Raw genomic sequence first — 23,560 nt, 5'->3', positions numbered from 1 at the left:
GAAATAAGATCACAATGCATTTGTAAAAATATACACCACTTTCAGTGATGATCCCAAATTTCTGAAGAAACAATTTTTTTTTTAAGGGCCAAGATTTTTTGAGCAACATGGCCTTGTTTCAATCCCAGAATTTCAGAAAAATCATTATTTCAGTGGATTCAAAGGACACTGAAAGCACATATTTCAAGCATCAGTGTATTAAAGATCAACATTTTTAGGAGGCAAGGATTAGGGACTGCCATTACCTGGAACCAGTGATTGTCATATAGCCCAAAGAAGAGTGAGAGAACAGACAACTGAGGACTTTCATAAAATATTAAAGTAATCTGAGATTCATAAGATATTAAAGCAACCTGAGGAAACTTGAAGGATTTGGAGGACATGAAGAGCTAGTTATCTGCTGGAGTAGAAGATATAACTCTATTGATCAGCTCTATTCAAGTCCTGATGTATAAACAAATAATACAACATGGACAGCTTATAATATATAAAATTATTTACAAAATATAGACAAATTGTCAAGCAAATTTGACCTTTTGTAAAGAATTCTGAAAGAAATCCACATTCCCCCAAAATTCTAAGTTAGCTTTACTGTACAAAACTGTTCTCTTTTTTCATTTCTGTTTTAAGTCTCAAAGCTCCAAGCCTACCACACTCTACCAAAAACAAACAACAGCAACAAAACTCTCCAGAGAGAGCAAAAGAAAGAATCCATAAAAAGACCATCACATTTGATAAGGGTTTGGCTTGAGATTGGAGAAACTGGTCCTGCGGTGCATATCCACTTATTCAGTGTCACCCCTTCCTTCCCTCTCCCCCCTTCCCCCCCCCCCCCCCCGCCCTCTGAATGGGATAAACTGAGTGATGATCTATCATAAGAATGTGGCCTTAACCTATGTCCTACTTGTGACTTGAAACTTTGCAACAACAAGTTGATCTACAGCTAAAATTTGCAGGTGTTTGATTATCTTAGATAAACTTACATTTCCTTCCTTCCTGTCTCTCTCTTGCCCTGCTCCCCCACCCCCATCTTTTCATAAGCATTTAAGTACCTAATATGGTAAAGTACGTTCTGGGGTTGATATTTAGTCTCTGAGTAAATTAGAATTTTCCAGCCAATGGGAGAAAAAGGTCAGAAGTAGAGGTAGAGGCTTCTGGTTAGGGTCTAAATAATCTTGTGTTTTGCATTTTTGTACTTTGCACTTCTCTACTGACACCTTGTCTGTTGAGAGTTGCTCTTTCTCACTAGATCATAATAAATCTATAGAGACTGTTAGATTGGAGGAAGTTGAATTAACATATTTTAGTATGAAGAAATTATTAATGCTAATTCTAATAAGGCTTTTTAAAGTGAAATTAGGACAGTATATTCGGTATTCTAAGTGAATTTTAATTAATTACACTGAGTCATTCTAAAGTTGTTACCATTGTTCAGGGAGATTCTGAGAATGTTGGTCTATGTTTTTGTCCCTTTGACCATGGTTAATACCTGAACATGTTTTGATAAAGGTTATTTATTGAGAATCTTAAAGTGAAGTGATTTGTGAAATGTTGAATTAAAAACCATTTACTTAAATATGTAGATAATGCTTGCCATCTGGGTGAGGGGATGAAGGGAGGGAGGGAAAAAGTCAGAACAGAAATGAGTGCAAGGGATAATGTTGTAAAAAAAAAAATTACCCAGGCATGGGCTCTGTCAATAAAAAGTTATTTAAAAAAATCAAAAATCAAAAATAAATATGTAGATAATCTGTGAACTTTCTGGGATGAATATCTTACTGTTATCAAATATTAATTAGAATCAATACTTATTTAGCATATGTGATCCTTGAGAGATAAATCCACCTGAAGTGTTGATTAATGAGACTTGCTATTTGAGATAAATGTTTTGGGATTGTAGCTGATATTATTTGGAGTTTTAAATTTAGGTATGATTGAAAGATGGATCATCAAGCCAGTAGTCCACCATCTGAAAGGCATATGCCATAAATTATCAGAGGAATGTGATCCTGAATTGTTATATGTGGACATTAGTATCTGGACAAGAACTGGGAGGACAACCTTGGCCTCTGCTTGAGATAGGATCCTTCTGACTCAGTTTTCCATGAACTTTCATATTCCCTCAATTAAGGATCCACCTGATTATTCCTGAGTTTGTCTATAAGTCCAATCTGGAATTGTTATTGCATACAATTAGCTAAGGATGTTTTATCCTGTCATATACATATCATATAACATATGATATGTATATGATATTCTGTTATGTATGTATCCTTAGGCTGAGGCCTGAAGGACAATTTTGATTATAATCATGTCCATGATTTTTCCTCTTACAGAAAATTTTTATAATCAGAACAAGCCAAATGAGTACAAGCTATGAGCACAATTCAAGTATGTAAAATTTTGCAGCTTCCTATATAAAAATATATGGTCATTATAACCTAACAAATAGATAAGTGAGTATCTGTAGCTAGATGCATATGTCTGTCTGTTTCTTTTAGCATTTCTGTTCTTGCTGACTTTCCTGGGAGGCATCTTATGAAAAAATACCTACTCTAATTACTGGAAACACAAATGTTTGGGGTGATAGATGGTTCCAGATAGGAGTTGGGGATACTGAACCCAAATTTGTATGCTTAATAGGATCATTATATTATAGGCCATCATCAAAATAATTACTAACCCCATGACAAAGGCACTGTATTTGTTAGCAGACCAGGTTACTCAGACTAAAGAAGTAGTATGCTAGCATAGATTGCTATTAAATTACTTGTTGGCTGAAGGTAGAGTTTGGGGAAATTAAAGTTTTGCTATGTGAAAATTGATGATAATCAATAGGTAGCGAAGGAAATTGCAAAAGACATATAAAAAGCTGCAAGTGTCCAGTTATCTTAGATAAACAAACATTTCCTTCCTGTCTTCCCCCCTTTTCTTTAGCATTTAAGTACCTAATAGGTAAAATGTGTTCTGTGGTCAATATTTAGTCTCTGAGTGAATTAGAACTTGCAAGTCAATGGGAGAAAAAGTCAGAATGGGGTGGGCACTTCTGGTTAGAGTCTATATAATCTTGTGTTTTGTAATTTCTACTTTGCACTCCTCTACTGACACCTTGTCTGCTGGGAGTTGTCCTTCACACAAGATCATAATAAACCCCTTTTTGGTTTTTACCTTGAGAGTCTCTGATTTTAATTTGGGTAAGGATCACTGTCCCACACATCTCCTTTTGCTCTAGTTAATTGCTCTCTGCCTTTCTTGACTCACTTATAAAAGGAGGATTGTAATAATGCCTATTTACTATAATTGTTAAGAAGACAAAATGATGTTGTAAAGGTCTAAACAAAACTTAAAGTGCTATATCAACCATTACCTATTATTACCTGTGATTCTGATGATGTAGATTTTAGCCCAAATATGCCTGCCCATTCTGTTCAACTCTTACACACAAGCTCTCACAAATTGACAATATTTACCACATAAGCTAATAGACTTCATCATATTCTTTTGACATTGATTGGGTACTAGTGAAGCACAGAACCATTCATCTATTTCTCTTTCTTTCTCTCTCTCTCTTTCTCTCTCTTCTCTCTCTGATTAGCTTATATTTTTCCTACATAGTCAAACATTTCTCTGATAATAGCCTATGCACTCTTTCTGTTATATAAATCCTTGTCTGTAATGGAATATAAATTAATCATATCCAACATGCATCTTTTCATTGCTCCTTGAGTAATGTCCAACTTCCATGGAAAGTGTAGTTTTTCATTATTTGAAGGTAAACAGTGCTATCATTCTTGAGATTTCTAGCCATGCTCTTTTCATTCAGATCATTAAATCCACTCTTTACTCAGTGTATGTAAGTTGGACTCTGCCTCAAAAACTTTCCCACGCTTTAATAGCCCTCTTTGTATCATGTCTATAGTTTCAGGCCTCCACAGCACTTTTAAGACTTTTGCAATGCTATCTTGAGTATGTCCCTTTTTTGGATTCATTTTATGTGTTGTTTTTCTCTAAAATTTAAGATCCTTTACTATTACATTGTTGGTAGAGTTGTGAACTTATTCAATCATTCTAGAGAACAATTTGGAACATACCCAAAGGGCTATCAAAATGTACCTACTCTTTGATCCAGGAGTGTCTCTGCTGGACCTGTATCCCAAAGAGATTACAAAAAAAAGGGAAAAGTATCCACATGTGCAAAAAATTTTGTAGCAGCCCTTTTTGTAGTGGCAAGGAACTGGAAACTGAATGGATGCTCCAGTTGCGGAATGGCTGAATACATTATGGCATCTGAATGTTATGGAATATTCTTGTTCTGTAAAAAAAAAATCAACAAAATGATTTTTAGTACAGCCTGGAGAAACTTATATGAATTGATGCTAAGTAGAACCAAGAGAACATTGTACAGAGAAACAAGATTATGTGATGATTAAATCTGATGCATGTGACTCTTTCTACAATTTCAACAGTTGTGATAAAGTCATCTGCATTCAGAAAGAGGATTTTGGGGACTGACTGTGAATTACAAATAATATTTCCATCTTTTTTATTGGTGTTTTGCCTGCTATTTTTTCTCATTTTTTTTCTTTTTGATCTGACTTTTCTTGTATAGCATGATAATTGTGGAAATATTTTTAAAAGAATTGTACATGTTTAACATATATTGGATTACTTGCTGCCTAGGGAAGGGAATGAGGGAAAGGGAAGGGAGGGAGAAAAAATTTGGAACACAAGGTTTTGCAAGACTGAGTGTTAAAAATTATCTTTACATATATTTTGAAAATAAAAAGGTATTATTAAAAACAACAACAAAAACAACTATAAGATCCTTGAGGGCTGAGATTGGGTAGCAAGTTTTTTTGTTGTTGTTGTTGTTGTTGTTGTTGTTGTTGTTGTTGTTGTTGTTGTTGTTGTTGTTTTTTTTTTTTGCTTTCTAAATGCTTACTGCCAAGACCTTCCATATTGTAAGAACTTATCTGCTATATTTACATCTCTGGGCAGCTATGTTGCACAATGAATAGAGTGTCAGGTCTGGAGTCAGAAGGAGTTGAGTTTAAATCTGGCTGCAGATACTTACTAGTTAAATAATCTTGGGCAAGCCATTAACCTTATATGCCTCAGTTTTTTCATCTATAAAGTTAGGTGAAGAAGGAAATAACTGCTCCAGTATCTTTGCCAAGGAAACTCCTAATGGAGTCACAAGGAATTGGACACAATTAACAACAATAAAAACAAACAATAAATTTATCTATGAGAAAAATATTCTTCAAAAAATGGAATTAGTTTTCCAGTAGAAACTAGGGTTCATTAAAGAAATTGCTACATTTCCAAAGATCCCCCTGCTTTTCTCTTCCTGCAAAATTCTGAGTCCAAATCATTGTTAATGCATAGACATAAACATACACAAGTATAAATACACACACATATAGATACACACACACACACACACACACACACACACACACACATATATATGTATATATATATATATATACACATACATACATACATGCACACTGGTAAATAAACTCTTTAGGTTAATTAATTTCATATATGAAAGTCTGACCAAAAAAAATTCTTTATTCATTTGATATAATCTCTTTCAATACTTTGTCCAGACTCTTTTCTGTGATTATAGAATTTAAGTATATGTAATATTGCAATATTCAGAAGTTTGAAAAAGTTAGTACATTGTTATTCATAAATAAGAATAGCCTGAGTGTTGGAATCCTTACTAACTGCTAAGTAATTAGAGTTGATCTAATCTTACAAGAAGTTGTTTTGGCCAGAACCTGAAACAAGGTACTAAGTAGAACTAATCAAGACAAGGCTTGTGTTCCCACCTTTACTCATTGGACTCCACAAGTATGCTAGCTTCAAAAAGTACATTTTCTACACCACACCTTAAAGCTCTTTGGGCCAGAGAGCACTATGGGAGAAAACCCATAATCCCATTCTTTCAGAAGGTTCACATATAAGGCGAGACAGCCATTCCAGAATACACATTTTTTCCTCTTGGCTGGCTGATCGCGCTAGACTCGAGAGGAACGACTCTGCTGCAGAGAACACTTTTGACGGATTTCAGTGGAGCTACGCCAGAAGCCCTCTCTCCGCGGCAAGTTGGTGGCTGGGCTCCCCAGAAAGAGATAAGAGAGATCTTCCATCTCTGTTGGAGGCAGAAGAAAGCAGAGGCAGAGGCTGAAGGACAGAACCTTTGGATTTGGAGACATCCGAAGGGCTCTAAGCCTCTAAACCGGCTGTGCCCTGAGAAGAACAAACTCCAACATTTGAACTCTAACAGTCCATTCTCAAATTTAATATGCTTTCTCATTGTTCTCATTATACTTAAAATAGCCATTATTTTTTACCTTTTGATATAGAAATCCTCAAAGACCTGAAAAAAGCTTGCACTCTTTATGGGGCTACATCAGCTTATGTTAAGATGCTATTACAAAATTTGTCTTATGAAATCTTAACCCCGAATGACTGGAAATCCATCACTAAAACATGTCTTGAACCGGGACAAAATTTATTGTGGCTTTCAGAGTTTCATGAATTATGTAGGATTCAAGCCCAACGCAATAGGCAAACAGGAGCTATTGTACAAGTTGCTTTTGACCAACTAGCTGGTGAAGGTCAGTATGCAGAGAGTTCAGAACAAATTTATTATCCCATAACAGTGTATGAGCAAATTTCTAAGGCTGCAATAAAAGCTTGGAATTCTCTCCCTGGACAGAAAGATGGAAATAATGCTTTCAAAAAAATAGAGCAAGGTCCCAATGAACCTTTTGCAGATTTTGTGGGACGTTTACAAACAGCTGTAATAAGAACCATTGGAGACAATGCAGCAACAGAAATAATGACTAGACATTTGGCTAAGGAAAATGCCAATGAGATTTGCAAGAGAATTATATGGGGGCTAGACAAAAATGCTCCTTTAGAAGAAATCATAAGATGCTGTGCCACAGTGGGCACAAATGCTTATTATGCCCAGACTATGATGAACATGAAAAGACAAGGTCCTTCTTGGCAGAGGAATTCTAGAGAAACTCGTCGATGTTTTCAGTGCGGAAAAGTTGGACATTTGAGAGCTCATTGTAGATACAGAGATACAATGAGAAGACAGGGTGAGAGAAAACCCAAAACCCCATGTCCAAAATGTAACCGAGGCTTTCACTGGGCCTCTAAATGTATATTGACCCAGAGGAAGGAGAGGCAAGGCCCAGCTCCAAAGTATCAATCAAAGGACAGGTGGGGCATGATAGCAGCTGAAGTTACACCCAGAAAGACTTTAGAAATTCAGAACTCTGATGTCATCAACCAACAGAAAAGCAATCAGGATTACAGTTGGGAAGAATACAGCCTTTTAAGACAACAAGGCAATATCCAATGCAAATGGCTCCAATGTAATTAACAGATGAGGAGGAGAAATCCCAAATTTGGTAAATAGAAGGGAATTAGATATGTTAACTGCTTGGGGAAGAGGATCTGCTTATATTTCCACAGATGAAGAAAGAATCAGATGGCTGACAATGAGACTGTCCAAAGGATCTTAAAAATCTTCAGAAATCATTGGATTTCCTAAACACAAGATGAAACTATTTCAGTTCCTGAAAAACCAGCAAGAATCATTGGGTTCCCTGAGATGAAAAATTGTTGATGAGACTTTTTGCAGTACTTCAGAGCTTATAAGAATTATTAGATTCCTGGCACATGAACTAATGGACAATGGATTGCTTATGGACTATTTCTAGGACTTATGGACATTTGTAAATTTTCAGGATGATTCATGTTATTTGTTACATTACTACTAGCCTGTGTTATATTGCTATGTGCTTATGTAAATTATGTATAATGCCTCCCATATTGATGGATTTATGTACACCATGTATATCTGTTACAAAGTTCTGGCCCATATTGATGGATTTATGTGTACCCCCTCAGAAACCCCCTATGTTTTAAAACAAAAGAAAGGGGGAGATGTTGGAATCCTTACTAACTGCTAACTAATTAGAGTTGATCTAATCTTACAAGAAGATGTCTTGGGCAGAACCTGAAACAAGGTACTAAGTAGAACTAATTAATACAAGGCTTGTGTTCACACCTTTACTCATTGGAGTTCAATGAGTTCACACCTCCCTTGAAGCTCTTTGGGAGCATAAATAGAGCTTCAATGGGCCAGTCGAGGAGTTCTTCAGAGGAAGACGCTACAAGTAGAGATTTCACCGGAATGACATGAAGACTGGAGCTGGCTGGAGGCTGAAGAAAGCAGAGGCAGAGGCTGAAGGACCAGACCTTTGGATTTAAAGACATTTGGAGAGAGCTCTTGGAACCAAGCAGAGAGATAGGCCTCTAAGCTAACCGGGCTATATTGGAGATAATAAAAGATCTGAACTTTTATCACCTGGCTGTGTTTTGAGAAGAAAAAGCTCACCACACCTGAGGATCCTTCCTACTCTAACTTCTCCTACTTCATTGGCAAAAGGTGCCTAGGCTCCACTCTCAAGGGCTTTTGGGACAGCTCAGTCTGCTCCAAGAGGTTTTCAAGAAGACCACAAATACTCCTTCAATAGGGTTGTACATCAGACTAAAATCCCACCAGGGTTACTTCAATTCATCCAGGCAGGCATCATATGATCAGCAAGATGGAAGCCCCATTCATTTTTTTTTTCCTAATCCTCATGGCATTGTAGCTCTCCAAAACAGAAATGATGTGGATAAAGCAACTTTGATTATCTTCATGGTCTATGACATCCAAAATCCTAAAAATAGATTTTAAAAATGAACCGATGCTCACTGAGCTCATTCAGTAGCTCTCCTATGCATCCCCATGGTACCTGAAGTAAGGCTGCATTTGTGGAACTAAAGATATTATACAAAGGCTTTTTACAAAGCACAATACCACTCCCAATACTATACTCTTTTATCTCTTATGCCTCTTTCCACTGCTGTTAAGGGACAGGTCAATTCTCTGAGAGCCTCGACAGTTGTGGATCATAACATATGAAGGAGTTACAGTTTGCTGACACAAGCGTTGTGGACTGGGAATGAGATAAATTGGAGGCAGAGGGAAGAGGAGAAAGGTCAGATAATGCATTGGCCTCTCAGTGAGAGACATCAGAGAACAACAACTGCCTCTCAGTCTCCTTGTATCATCCTTTCACAAGAGGAGAACCATTCTGGGCTGGATCTCCAGCAGCCACTGTCAGGTGACTCCTGTGTATTCCAACAGCAATCCCATGTATTCCAACACACTGCCAAGGAGACTATGTCATCAACATATATAGTTCCAGGACAGCTAGAGCTGCCAAGAGACATCTGTAAAAGCAAAATTATGCCAAGGGCCTGAACATACATGACATACAACTCTTCAGGCAGATAACCTTGTAGAAGAAATGTTGTAAAATTCTGAACTGCTGGTGTTTGGTTGGGCAGCCCTGCTATGAACAACATGGTAGTACTTGGAACTGTTGCAACTGGCAGTGAAATGAGGGACAACAGTATTCAGCATCCAAGTGGTGCCAGTTCTGTCTACTCAAAAGTTACTTGAATCAGAGATTCAGCTTTGTGAACCATAAATTGCTCAGTGTGGAAGTTGACAAGAGCCTTTAAAACTCAGCCCTCAAAGAATCCATGATCAATGAAGAGAAAATTGGAAAATTAACAATATTAGAAAATTAGGTGAAGGAACAAGAACTTATTACCAAAGGTTTCAAGGAGAAGAAAACTCAAAAGCCAAAGAATTTATGACCTGAACAGCAAAAAGAATGGGCTGAATGGAGAAAATTGAATCTAAAATGGCAAGTCTCGCCAAACCAAACCAAAACAAAACAAAAACAAAAGAGAGAACATTAAAGTGAGAATTCAAACAAAAGGGAATGACAATCTAGGAGAAAGGAGGCAAAAGCAATAAAATTAAAATAAATTATGTTCATATGCAAATAAAACATATTGATCTCAAAAACTGGATATATGGAGACAATCTGAAGCTGATATATTTCCCAGATAAATAATAGGACAAAAGATTTTCACCCCATAAGTTAGGAAATGAAAAAAGAGACCTATCTTACTAGTTGTATAGAACTATCTGGAATTTCTGAATAAATAAAATAAAAATCAATTGAAAACATTCATAGATCACCTACAGGAAAAAAAAATCAAGCGTGTATATTCCAAAACACCTGACAGTTAAATTTAACAATTCAATTTAGAAACAAGTTCAGCAATCAATGAGAAAAAAGGCCTTCACATACAAATGAAAGGAAATTCAAAAATTGAAGATTTTTACACCCACCAGAAAACTCAGGAGGGAATGGAATAATGTGTTCTAAAAAGCAATGGAGCTCATGATATAGCCCAGGATTGTGACAACTGCGTTTTTAAAATCAGCCGGAGTCAGGAATTCAGGTTAAGGGAAAAATCTTCAATCTTTATTCTTTTTGAGGTGAAAGGGGATTGCGATAGCAATATGGGCAGGTGCGACAGGAAGCCAGCCAGCAGAGATGAAGGGGGGGTCGCGATAGCAATGTGAGCAGCTTTGTCAAGAAGCCAGCCAGCAGTCTCTCTTTCTGCTTCCCTTGCCACTCCCTTGCCTTCACCCACCAAAATCGTCATTTCCTATACAACACATCAGGACTTGCACAAAGAGTGGGCAGGGGCCATTCTTTCTTCAAGTATATATATATTAATAGAGTATGGTCCAATTACTATTTAGCCTCATGTGCTTGGGACCTCAGTGCATCAACTCGAGCCTTAGCCCATTACATCTCCTGCTTTTTTTTTGTTTTAGAACACAGGTACTCATGCCATCCCTGACTCCTCAGGGATGTCAGAGCCCCCAAGGGGAGGTGATCACAACCTCCCTGACTTCTCAGGAAAGGAGGCGAAAGCACCGAAAAGGAGATAATCACGCCCTCACTGACATCTCAGGAAGGAAGATGAAAAGCACCAAAGGGAAATGGGGGTTGCTAGCAGGTTTCTGGGCTGAAGGGTCTTATTATGCACAAACCCATCAGCATGGGAGGTATTACACAAGCACATAGCAATAACGCAGAGGCTATTAGTGATGACCCTCCCCACAGTCAGTGCAGGCTTGATGTGGTGTAACAAACATGAATTGTACACGCAAGTAATGGTATAACAAACCATAAATCAACATGGTGTTGTAAAAGATTGCCTGAAGTCCTAAAAGGAGAGTATGTAAACAGTAGTCACGCATACACCTTCTTCAGCAGCCAAGAGATAGTCCAAAACCAGTCTATTGTCCATTGCTTCATATATCAGGGAATCCAATGATCCCCCAAGTTTTTGAAGTCCTGCAAAAGTTTTTTTATGTGTTAGAGAATCCAATGATTCCAGCATATTTTGAAGTCCTGTAACAGTCTTATCATTTCTCACAAAATCCAATGATTCCTGAGGGCTTTCAAGTCTTATGTCTCAAAGAATCCAATGATTCCTGAAGGTTTTCAAGTCCTACAACAATTTTATGTCTCAGAGAATCCAATGATTCCTGAGGGTTTTCAAGTCCAATAATTTTCTATGTCCATGAGTCAAACGCCATAACTGCCACGCTCTTTCAATGGTGAGCACAATCAGCAACAGAACCACCCGATATTTCTTGGGTCTTCTCTTTTGTTTCAAGGGTCTGCTCCATCTCTCTGTGATAGACAAGGTGAATACGGCTCGTTGGCACCCATCTGATTCCTTCTCCTCCTGTAAAAATACAAGCAAGTCCTCTTCCCCAAGCAATTAACCTATCTAATTCCCTTCTACTTACCACTTTCTGGATCTCTCCACATCACCTGGTGATTATCTAAAGATAGTGGAGCTGTTTGCACTGGACACTGCCCTGTTGTGGTAAAAGGCCTGTAACCTCTCCAACTGTAATCCTGATTGGTTTTCTGTTGGTTGATGACATCGGAGTCCTGAATTTCTAAAGACTCTCTGGGTACAACTGTAATTTTTGGTAAAGCCCCAAATGATACCAAACCATTTTGTGTGGGAAATGTATTGATGTCAACCCCACATATACCAAAGATGGATCTGATGACTTAGATACTGATAGCAAACTTTTGAAGCCCAAGCCATCTAAGTTGGCACAAAAAATTGTGAACTCTGCTAGTTATGTAGGTGACCGATTCAAATGTGTCCCAACCGAACTGTATGCAGATTCCAGTCAACTTAGCAGAGAGCAGCGGGCACTGCAGATGGAAGGATTATAAGAGGACAGTATTTTATGTCTATCTGCTGCTTACTTACTGTGAGCGTGCAATGATGCACTTCTCAGAGTTGGAGATGAAAGAAAGAGAAAGTGGCCATGCAACAACCAAAGACTCAGAGGTCTGCAAATTTAGCCAAGCAGACTGGGAAAGCTCTAAAGGAAATAATGAAAAGAAGCCAAAGTCTGTCGTATTAGAAGATGCCATTGCTGACCAGAATGATAGTGACAGATGTGACTTTAATAATACAGGGAATAAACTTGATCGCTTTGAAACCCTAGAGGAAAACGATCTTCATCTTGAGAAATGTTTCTTGGAGAGGCAGCCTCTAAATGAAAGGACTGCAGAACTGCTGACCTCAGATTATCTCCCTAGTCCCACATTGGGCGCCAAATGTGATGACTGCCTATTTAAAATCAGTCGGAGTCAGGAATTCAGGTTAAGGGAAAAATCTTCAATCTTTATTCTTTTTGAGATGAAGGGGGATTGCGATAGCAATATAGGCAGCTGCAACAGGAAGCCAGCCAGCAGAGGTGAAGGGGGATTGCAGGTGAAAGGGGAATCAGAGGTGAAGGAGGGTCGCGATAGCAATGCAAGCAGCTGTGTCAAGAAACCAGCCAGCAGTCTCTCTTTCCATTTCCCTTTCTACTCCCCTGCCTCCACCCACCAAAATCATCATTTCCTATATAACACATCAGGACTTACACAAAGAGTGGGCAGGGGCCATTCTTTCTCCAAGCATATATATTAATAGAGTATGGTCCAATTACTATTTAGCCTCATGTGCTTGTTACCTCAGTGCATCAATTCGAGCCTCAGCCCATTACACAGGATGATCTACTCTGAAAGTAAGAGAATATAACCATACATGATAAATGTTAACAATAAAATGTTTTAGATTTTTTATAAAAGAAAACCAGAATTTAAGACATTTTTAACTTGAATACCACAAACAATGGAAATTCAGGAAAAGTAAAAAAAGGCAACAAATAAGGACATTAAAAATAACAGTGTGATAAAAGAGAGCAATATGACTTTTTTTTTTTTCCTAAATGTACATCAGGAAACATGAGTGAAGGCAGAAATCTAGTGGAAAGTATAATGAAGAGGCAGACAGAAAGTCTTGTGGAACGAAATTCGTGGAAACCCTACTTAAAGGAAAATCAGTGCTTTTGTTATTAGTATTGATGGCGGTTTGAGTGGTCTCAATTCCTGTTAGTCTAGGGGTTAGTGGCAATAAGAGAATTGTTAAGAATCCTCTTTAAAATTGGCCACAGGCTTTAGGAGTAAAAGAATTCACTCATTCCCAAATTATTAATTGTAAAATGAAAGTTTATTGTTGGACAGAAATCAGTTTACCAAAAGACTGACTTCTATAGTTGCAGATTTATTGGAAAATGGAGTTTTACACTGAGAATGTTTTCTCAGTAGACAGAGGATCCTGGCAGCAGAGTGAACTACCTAAGTCTATTCTTTAAATCTGTCTGCTAATGAATGGAACTGGAACAAAATTTTTAAAAAATCATATTGTCTAGGCCAGCTATAAATTTATGATAGCTAATCTCAATTTAGCCTTCACTGCAGTAAGACAATCATAATCTTACTGATTTAATAAGCATTTAATACAGCAGTTATTTTGAAACTTTTTTTCTTGAGCATTCCAATGTACTCTTTCTCTTTATACCCAGCATTCTTTACTCTTTCTGCTGGAAACCTCAACTCAAACTTCCTATAAAAAATTGAAGGTAGTCACTAAAAACTCTTACTTTGCTTTTTTTTATCTCAGATTTCTTAGACATAATCAAACTCTTCTATTTTATTCTAGTCTCTTTTGAACCAGCCTGTTCTAGTCTGATTTCTAAGGACAATAACTGTCTATATGTAATCATACTTTGGAGATATTGTAGCTTTAGTTCCAGACCACTAAAATAAGACTATCATTGCAATAAAGTGAGTCAGATTATGGTTATATTACATTATATTTTATTAAAGGTACAATAGTGTTATATCTTTTAAAAATACTTTATTGATTAAAAAATGCTATTATCTGAAGCTTTAGAAAATTATAATTTTAAAAATTATTTATTATTATTATTATTACTTTTATTTTTGTTGGTGGCCAGTCTTGCCCCAATATTGATATCTACTCTTTGATCAGAGTAGTTGTGTTGAAAGTTTGGGTGAAACCCAACAGTAAGACAGTAAAATTTGTGGAGTAGATCAACCCTTCCTTTCACTTGAATACTTAGAGAATTGTAAGGTTTATTAAATGACCTAATTTTAATACTGTCATGTGTAGGGAAATAGGGAAGCCTGATAATAGGGAGAAAGTAAGGGGAATATATGGTAGACAGAGAAGTCAGAATGCACTTATTTACTGATGAAACTCACCATCTCATATGGACACAATTTGTAGAGCTCAAAACTAATTACAATTATAATGTCAAAAGATCAACACAACAGTTATAATGAATGTAATGAAAAAGAAGCATATATTGTGAGAATTACCAAAATGTGATATGCACAAGCATGCTAGCACACATGAACACACACACACACACACACACACACACACACACACACACTCCTATACACTGGTACCAATAGACTGACTCAATTCTAAGTTGCCACAAACATTCAATCGAAAACAAAAATAATAATAGCCCTCTCCCCCCCCCAAATCCTCAATATCTGCAAAACAGAATGAAGTATAATGAAACTAAGTATTCCTGAACCCTTCATCCTAAATTTTCCCTCTTCCTCCTTCTTCTCCAAAAGATCATGGATACTGGCTTCTACTTCCCTACATACATGACAGTCTTCTCTATACTTTAAATAATAAAACAAAACAAATCAAAAATAAACAAACAAATCCTAAATCCTTCTAAGCCTATCATCTATCATCCTATATATATATATCTCTTACCTTCCTCACTTAAATATCTTGTTGGGGGGTTGCAAGAAGAAATAGCTACCTTGACTGCTAGCTACTTCCTTTTCTTCTTCCAAATCTCTCCAAGCAGACTTCTGACATCATCATTTAATTGAAATTATTCTCTCCAAAGTTCCAAAGATGTCTTTAATTAATTAATTAATTAATGACTTCCTTTCTTAAAGACCACTCCTTAAACCTAAATCACTCAGGCTTTCATTAATTACCTAACAACAGATCCCAAGCTCTAATTGTTTTGGCCCTAATTGCCTCAGAGTGAAGATAAATTGCAATGTTGCTTTGGCCAGAAACCCTAAGGGTCTTTTCCTTTCAAGTTGATTTCTTTTTAAAATTATTTTTATCTATTTATCTGTCTGTCTGTATTTCTGTATATCTATGTCTGTCTGTTTCTGAATATCTGTCTATGTTTCTGTTTGTGCTTCTATATATCTATCTATATATGTCTGTCTTTCTGCCTCTGCTTCTTTATATCTGTCTATCTGTGTTTCTATATATCTACTTCGCTGTCTGTGTCTATCTGTCTTTTTTCTGAATGTCTGTCATTTCTGTCTGTGTTTCAGTATCTCTCTCTGTCTCTATCTCTGTCTCTGTCTTTGTTTCTTTCTCTGCCTCTGTCTCTGTCTCTCTGTCTCTCTCTGTGTGTCTCTTTCTGTCTCTGTCTCTGTTTCTCTGTCTATCTCTGTCTGTCTGTCTCTCTGTCTCTGTCTGTCTCTGTCTCTGGGTCTCTCTCTCTCTCTCTTTCTCTCTTTCTCCTAGATAAAAAAGACCATTACTTGACTCATTTGTTTTTTATATAACTTTAATAAAGGAATGGAAGATTGCCTCAGTCAAACTGAGACCTGCTAAAGAATTTATCTTAAAAAGGCCAAAGTATCCCATTTCATCCAGGGCCATCTTCAGACTTCCTGGTCTTATCTGGCCACTGGACCCAGAGGGCTCTGGAAGAAAAAGTGAGGCTGTTTACTTTTCAAAGCTGTCCCTCACTAAAATAGAATTCATTTGTATTTCAGCCATCACCTCCTTGATGTCAAGAATTAAGAACAAACAACATTGTGAACTCTGTTGTTTTCCTGTTCTCCTACTTATGTACTCCCTTCTTCACAAACTCATTCCTGGCTCCTCATCCATGTCCTGTCTACTAAAACATACCTGTTGAGTGATTGATTTATCAAGAATTCTTTCATGGATTTTGATATTATTTTCATATTAACTTTGTATAAATGGGAAAAGTGGGCATATGGATAGTTAGGGGCATGTCTTTCTATTTACCTTCTATAGGTATATGATATTTCCCATGCCTTGGCTATCTCCATCTCTTTCAGTTAGTTATCAGGTATTTACTAGGTGCTCACCGAGTGTGTTGTAGTTTAGTTGTTTCAGATTGTTCATGACTCCTGTGGGGTTTTCTTAACAAAAATACTGAAGTGGTTTGCCATTACATTCTCCTGCTTATTTTGTAAAGGAGGAAACTGAAACAAACAGGGTAAAGTAATGTGCCCACAGTCCTTAGATTTACTCTCAAGATGTGTCATCCTTCTTCCCAACTCAGTGCTCCATCCATTGTGCCACCTGATACCATGTATGAGATAATGTGCTAAATAATTTCTCAAAGCATTCAAAATTGTATTTTTTCCAACATAGACAAACTCTGTATATTTATAAAAACATATTTAAATAGTATTTTAAGATTTATGAAGTGTTTTCCTGAGAAACAAGTATTGTTTGGCCATCATAATTATCTCTATCATTAGAAAATTTGGTACTAACCTACATCACACTCCCCTCCAGGTTAAGAACCATTGCTGATATATGATTATTTCAACTCTGTTATTAAAGATTCTAGATTTTTTTCTTCATTCAATATTCTAAGTACACTATTTTTTAAAGCAAGAACATGAGTCAAAGTCATAACATATAGAGTGAAACAGTTAGATTTACATTCAAAAAGGAGTTGACTTGAGCTACATTGTTGTTTTTTCTCTGTATATGGGGAAGGAATGTGTGTGTGTGTGTGTGTGTGTGTGTGTGTGTGTGTGTGTGTGTGTTTCTACCATCTGTGCAGTCTCTATCCAGAAATATCAATAGGCTGAACTCCTAGTCCTAGTGAATATATGATATTACATTTTGCATTGGTGGAAACAGATGCTGCAATCAAGGTTAGGTTTATAATGTCATCCTTATTAGAGACCATAAGGAGAACCAAAGGAACTCCTGATGAGAGTTGGAGGAGGCTTTTGTTAAAGTTAAATATTTAGCTTCCAATGACCTTTAAAAAAGGCAGTAGGGATGAATACAAAAAAAAATGACTTGGGAACCTTTGCATTTGAAAATGAGGAGACTAAAAAGAGAACTTGTATTTCAGCATTTGTAATATTTCAGTACAGAATTATAGTGGGGAAAATAGTATTAGGGAGGATTTCTCCCCTTTTAAAAAAAAACAAAAATTCTGGATCAGTGTTATATTATTTAATATGAATTGTAAATAATTATGAAATTTAGAAAGCAACTAAAAAGTTTATTTGGTAACAATACTCTTGCATTGCAAAGAATTATGTGAAAAACATGATTTTAGTGCCTCTCAAATTTACTTTTATATACAGTTAAATATATTCCACAAAGCATTTGTTGGAAAACTAGGCTTACAATAACTATACTTTTCCAATTCTCTTCTGTTTATTTCTTTTCATAAAACTTTGATTATTTTTGTTAATTTCTTTTGACAGGCTTTTTAGACATCCATGTAAAAATAGCAGTAATTTCAAGCAAAAACATCTTGAAATATGAAGGACAATGATATATAATACATGAAAATATATAATGGATATAACATTTATAAATTAAAACTAGAAACCATTTTGAAAAGATAAATGGTTTTCCCAAATAGCCCAAACAAATGAATTCAAAAGTTATTAAGAATGGCAATGGTAAAATAGAATAATGGGCATTTTATTGAATCAATCCACATTTCAAAAGAATGGAAAAATTAGTCTGATTTCATATATGCCAATTTAACCATGAAAATAAGTGTTGGTCATCTAGCCAGAGCATAATTAGGGTGGGGCTAGTGAAATTAGTCAGAATGATTAATGAGAATCAGTCAGTGGATTTAATGAAAATTTCAATGTATTTTTAATTTTTGGTATTCCATTTTTATAGTTTTCATGCCAATGAATATTTGTTGAGAAAGTGGCAATGTTTTCCACATAGACATTTATCTGTGGGTTTAGAGCCTCATAATTACTTTCTGAAACATTTTAAAATGCTTTTATAAAGATTTATGATAACAACGTTATGTTTATGAAAGACAACACTGGGCTGGGAATCTGATAACTTGGGTTCATCTTTCCTGGATCTTCCTCTTACTAATTTTGTGATCTTGCATGGTGAGGGCATTCATAGCTTTTGTTTCAAGACCCTTCTGATCTATATTAGATTCTTCTGGATCTTAAATAAGTCTAGATGCTGTATAAATCCACACACATATCCTCTATTACATGCTTCCTTCCAGTCATGAAATCCTATTTATTATTCCTTTTCTTCCTCTCTGAATACTTTATCTAATATAGTTGCTATCTTTCAAAATTTATTTTATCAACAGTGTAAGACTCATCTCTGCTCATCAACACTCTGGGCATAGTAGTCCTGATGAGGTGCAAATAATGAGGTTAGTGGTAGTGGTGATGAGGTGTGAGAAGTGGGGTGGAGAATCTCCTCTGGTAGATGTAGGTCCAATGCAAAAGTATTTGCAAACCTGAAATCTGTGTGACAAAAGGGATTTATTGGCACTGAGAAGTCAGCTTTGCTAGGAAGACAGACTTCTTAGTCTAAAGATCATATTAGAGATAGCAAAGGTTAACACTGAGAGAAGAGACTATCTTCACAGTAGGCAAGATCCTATTTTAGGACACCTGCAAAGATATAGCCCTAGATTTATTGGGGCTTGGTTTGATCTTTGGTCCAGAGATGGGGGCCAACTCCTGACAGACTAATTTTCATTTCAATTTAAAATTGAATGAGATTACTTAACTGAGAGTTTCCAGTCACTGAGAGTTGTCTGTGGCAATTTAATGGAGAGTGATTGACCAAGATCTCCAATTGAATAAAACCACTAAAATGGGAATTTGCAAGCTTTTCCCAAGGTCTGGGAGCTCCCCAAAGTGGGTATACTTTCTGGGCCCCCAAAAGATCTCAGCTTATGTCATTCCCCCCTCAGGCCTCTTTCAGAGGAGAGTTTGAACAGTTTCAGGGTTCACCCCCATCAATCCCATCTAACTTTAATTACTCTGAGTAACTGGAATTGGGACAAAACATCAAAGCAGGGCACTGGAGGAAGAAAGAATTAGGAATATTAACATAATGAGAACATACCTCTTTTTAAGCATTTTAAGAAGTAGAAAAATACCAGTTCCCAGACTTAAGGCTAGAGAAAGAAGGGGGAGAGACAATTTTAAAATGAATAAGAGGGGGACTACAGAAAATAGAAATGGGAAATTTAAAATGGTCAGAACTGAGAAAATTAATGTGTGGGTGGGTAAAGAAAGATTTAATGGAAATCAACACTATTGCTGTCCATCTGTGAAATGAACTGCAAAGGCTAGACAGGTTCACCTGGAAGCGTTCTTCCAGATATAGCTGATTTCCAAATGGTGCTGGCAGGGCAGAGGGTCCCCCAAAAGTCCATGCAGACAATCATAGAGGGATTATAGTCTCAAACAGAACCCTGGAAGAAAAGGAAGAGGAAGCAAAATTGAAAGAACAAGAAACCTGGTAAGTGATCATGGAAAGGTGAGGGGGAGATCAAAAAGCATGTGGAGGAGGATAGGTGAGTGAACTTAAAAATGCTTTAAAAATAAACACAAATCCTGAATATTGAAATAAACTTAGCTGCCTGGTATCAATTAGGGCCAAAATATATAATTTCAAAAGCAAAATCCAAATTTTGATAAATAAAATTAAAAGGACTAAAATTGGGAAAGCTTGGAAAAAATAACAGTACCCTGGTAGTTTAGGAAAGCAAAACTCAAGATTGCAGAATATCTTTTAGAGGAACATCCTTGGAAGAACATAGCTTTCACTTTTTGCTTTCTTTTTCTAACATGATAGATTGGTGTGAAAATTTTTGTTAAGGATACATAATAGTGGAGAAGGTGAGAAGAGGGGATTGGAAAATATCAGGGAGATACCAGGAAAAAAATAATAACCCAGCTTAAAATTTCATTTTGCATCCTGAAAGAGAAATTGCACTTGAAGGAGTCAATAAATGCACAATAAGATAAGTTAATTAGGGATAAGTAAATGAAAAGTGCATTTGCAAATTGAGGGGTTTGGCAAGAAAGGAAATACATTTTCACATATTTAATTACTTCCTGTGCATAAAAAAAAATTAAAAGTAGTCATGGTATAATGATCTGAAGTTGGACAATTCCAAATAAAAGAAAGTTGAGAAATAGTTGACAAATCTTTCTGAGATATACTTAGAAAAGAATAAGGAGCAAGTAAGAGAACAGCAACTAAAATTCCTTATAAAAATGTTTTTATGACAAAAAATTGGGAATTTACAAGCCAAAAAAAACTTTCTGGAATATAGAAAGCATAATGTAGCATTTTAAGATAAGATTGTTCCTATAATAGATGTACTGAATTTTATTTTAAAAAATCAAATTTGCTGTAGATAAGAGTGACAAAGTCTGTAACATGAAAGCTATTGACTAGTTTGTTTAAAAAATGGAAGAGGATATTTGAAATCCAAAGTGCTTAACAACATTAAGTTGGTCAATAAAATAGCGTAGTTTTATTGCAGAGATGAGAGATGCTAGTTTACAGAATGATATAGAAGCTCCAAACTTAACAATGAAAAGAAAAATACAGACAGGAAAATACATGGATTTTTGGTAACAACCATAAAAGGATATGGATTGTAATATAATTACATGAGAGACTGGAGAATGATAGAATGCAATAGAAGTGTTTTTAACCAGCTAAGTATACATGTTAAAAAAAGATTGAATTATATTCCACATGTATCAAGGCAGTTTATTCTTGAAAGGCACTTTTAGAAATATCAAATGCGTCCTCCTTGAAGTGGAGGGTAAGATTAGTGGGGATGCAGATTGGATATAAATGACCTGAACTGGCAAACTGAACAGCATCAAAGGGTATAAAGTCAAAGCCAGAGAAATCTTGATGGAAGAGAGTCTGGCATAGAAAGTTGACTCTTCAGTCATGGTTTGTAAAGACATCCAAAGGACAGTTTTAGCATCTTAAATCAGTGTTCAGTATGAGTGATGCCCCTGAAGCTAATGGCTTCTTCATTGGGTACTTTATGGAATGAGATTTCTACAGTGTTAAAATTCTCCTGCTGTTGCTTGCCCTAAAGATCAAAAAATCCTGATTATGCCACCATTGATTGAGTAATAAGCATATGTTTTACACAATTAGTGTTTGAACTAATTTATGGACCCTGGAAAAAACTGAAAGATTAACTAGAAGTAGAAGGTGTCTAATGATGAGTCCATTTCTGACTGACTCTGCTCTCATCTCAAAGACACAACAAACTAACATATATAGTAGAATACTTTAATGAAGCCAATGACATTAAAATGATATTCTAGGCTTGCCAGTTGAAGATTAAATGCTATATGAGTGGCACATCAATGAAACCATAATATGTGATCATGTGATAACTCCTACACATAGCAATCATTCTGCAAATACAGTACCCTCTTTATTAGTTCTTGGATCAATATAAATTCTTATCTTTGGCATTTAAATCTCTTCATTATCTGGATCCAATCTATCTTTCCAGTGTTGTTGCCCTTTGTTCTCCTTCCCACTCTATCTCCAATCAAATTGATGTTTTCTCTATTCCTCATAATGACACTCCAACTCCTATCTTCATGTTTTCCCCTGACTGTCCCTATTCCTGAATTGCTGTCCCTCTGTACTTAACAGAATATTTCTTGCCTTTTAAAATCCAAATGATGTACCACTTTTAGAATGGTACTTCCCATGATAGATACAACTGGTAATATCTTCCCCTAAAATTACAATTTATTTTTGTCACTTTCATTTATTTGTATTTTCTCTCTGCACACACACACAGACACACAGAGAGAAAATGAGAGACGTCTTCTCCACTAGCCCTTTGAGATTAGAAAGTTTTGTTCTTTGTACTTATATAACTGGTGATTAGCCAAATGCCTATCCAATCATAGATGCTTTGTAAATATGTATTTCTTGATTAGTGATAGGCCCATGCTCCCTAAACTCCAGTCTAATTGGTCTTCTCATGATTTATCATATATCACACTCCATTTCTTATCTTTATATATCTGTACTAACTGTCCCTTCCCTGCTTTAATTGCATTATCTCCTTACCTTTACCTTTAAAACCCCTAGACTTGGTCATGATTCAGTTCAAGCACCATTTTGTATATAATATCTTTCCTTATCCCAGTCTCAGTTATCAATCCTTTATTCACAAAATAATCTTGTACTTACTACATATCTGTTTTCTATAATTACAATCATATATTCACTCTATGCTATTTAATTTCAAAATCTGTAAGGACATAGATTGTTTCATAATTGTTTTTGTATTGAGTGCCTAATTCAGTGCCTGGTAAAAATAGGTCCTTTATAAAACTTTTGATTGGGATCATAGATATCAATTTTTAGAGAAGCATCTTTTACCAACTACAAAATTTCCATTAACAGTTGGATGCAATAAGTATAGAATCAAGATACTTGGAAGCTTCATAAAAAAGAAAGTTAAAATTATTTTCAAAGATTTTAAAAATGACAAAAATAACCATTTGTGGAGAAACAACATTTTTCCCATGGGTAAAAAGCCTCTATAATCCATGAAAAATTGCAGGTGTTTTAAAATTAAATTTGATTAAGAATGTAAGGAGTAGTTCTGAATGTCAGAGGTCCTCTAAAAGAAAAATGGAACAATTTGAAAATACTCATTAAAGTAATCATGTGTGAAGAGGCAGTATTAAAATTATTAAGTTTCCTCTGACTCTTTCAGTTAATAGAATAAACTAAGATTCAAATTTAGATCATTTTTTGGGCAAACTTTGCAAAATCCTTTATATATGTTATCTTATAATAATCCTCTGACCTGGATCTTACCTTCTTCATATATCTGAATTTTAAACATCTTTATATTATTATCTTTAGATATTAGGAAACGAAGGCTCAGAGAAGTTAGCTCCTTTAGTCTCATGAATAGTAAGAAGCTGGACTTGATCTTGTGTTTTTCTTACTAAGTTCAGCACTTTCTGGTTGGATCCATTTCTACATTTTTCTTTATTCAGCTGCAGCTTCAAGAGATGATTTAATACCTCTCTTCCTTTATGTCAAATTTAATAAGTTCTCCTCTTCTTCT

At 35.9% G+C, this 23,560-nt stretch overlaps 1 protein-coding gene across 1 annotated transcript in view; it reads left to right on the top strand.

Moving 5' to 3' along the window:
• The first annotated feature begins 12,159 nt into the window (after nt 1-12,159).
• LOC127541431 (methionine aminopeptidase 1-like) overlaps nt 12,160-23,560 on the top strand; it is a 92,580-nt gene continuing 81,179 nt past the window's right edge. Inside the window, exon 1 of the mRNA XM_051966698.1 lies at nt 12,160-12,610. Within this exon, the coding sequence (XP_051822658.1) occupies nt 12,160-12,610 (451 nt within the window). The remainder of the gene's footprint in view (nt 12,611-23,560) is intronic.

Source organism: Antechinus flavipes, chromosome 6, assembly GCF_016432865.1.
Source record: "Antechinus flavipes isolate AdamAnt ecotype Samford, QLD, Australia chromosome 6, AdamAnt_v2, whole genome shotgun sequence".
NCBI lineage: Eukaryota > Metazoa > Chordata > Mammalia > Dasyuromorphia > Dasyuridae > Antechinus > Antechinus flavipes.
This window is presented reverse-complemented; position numbering and strand designations above follow the sequence as displayed.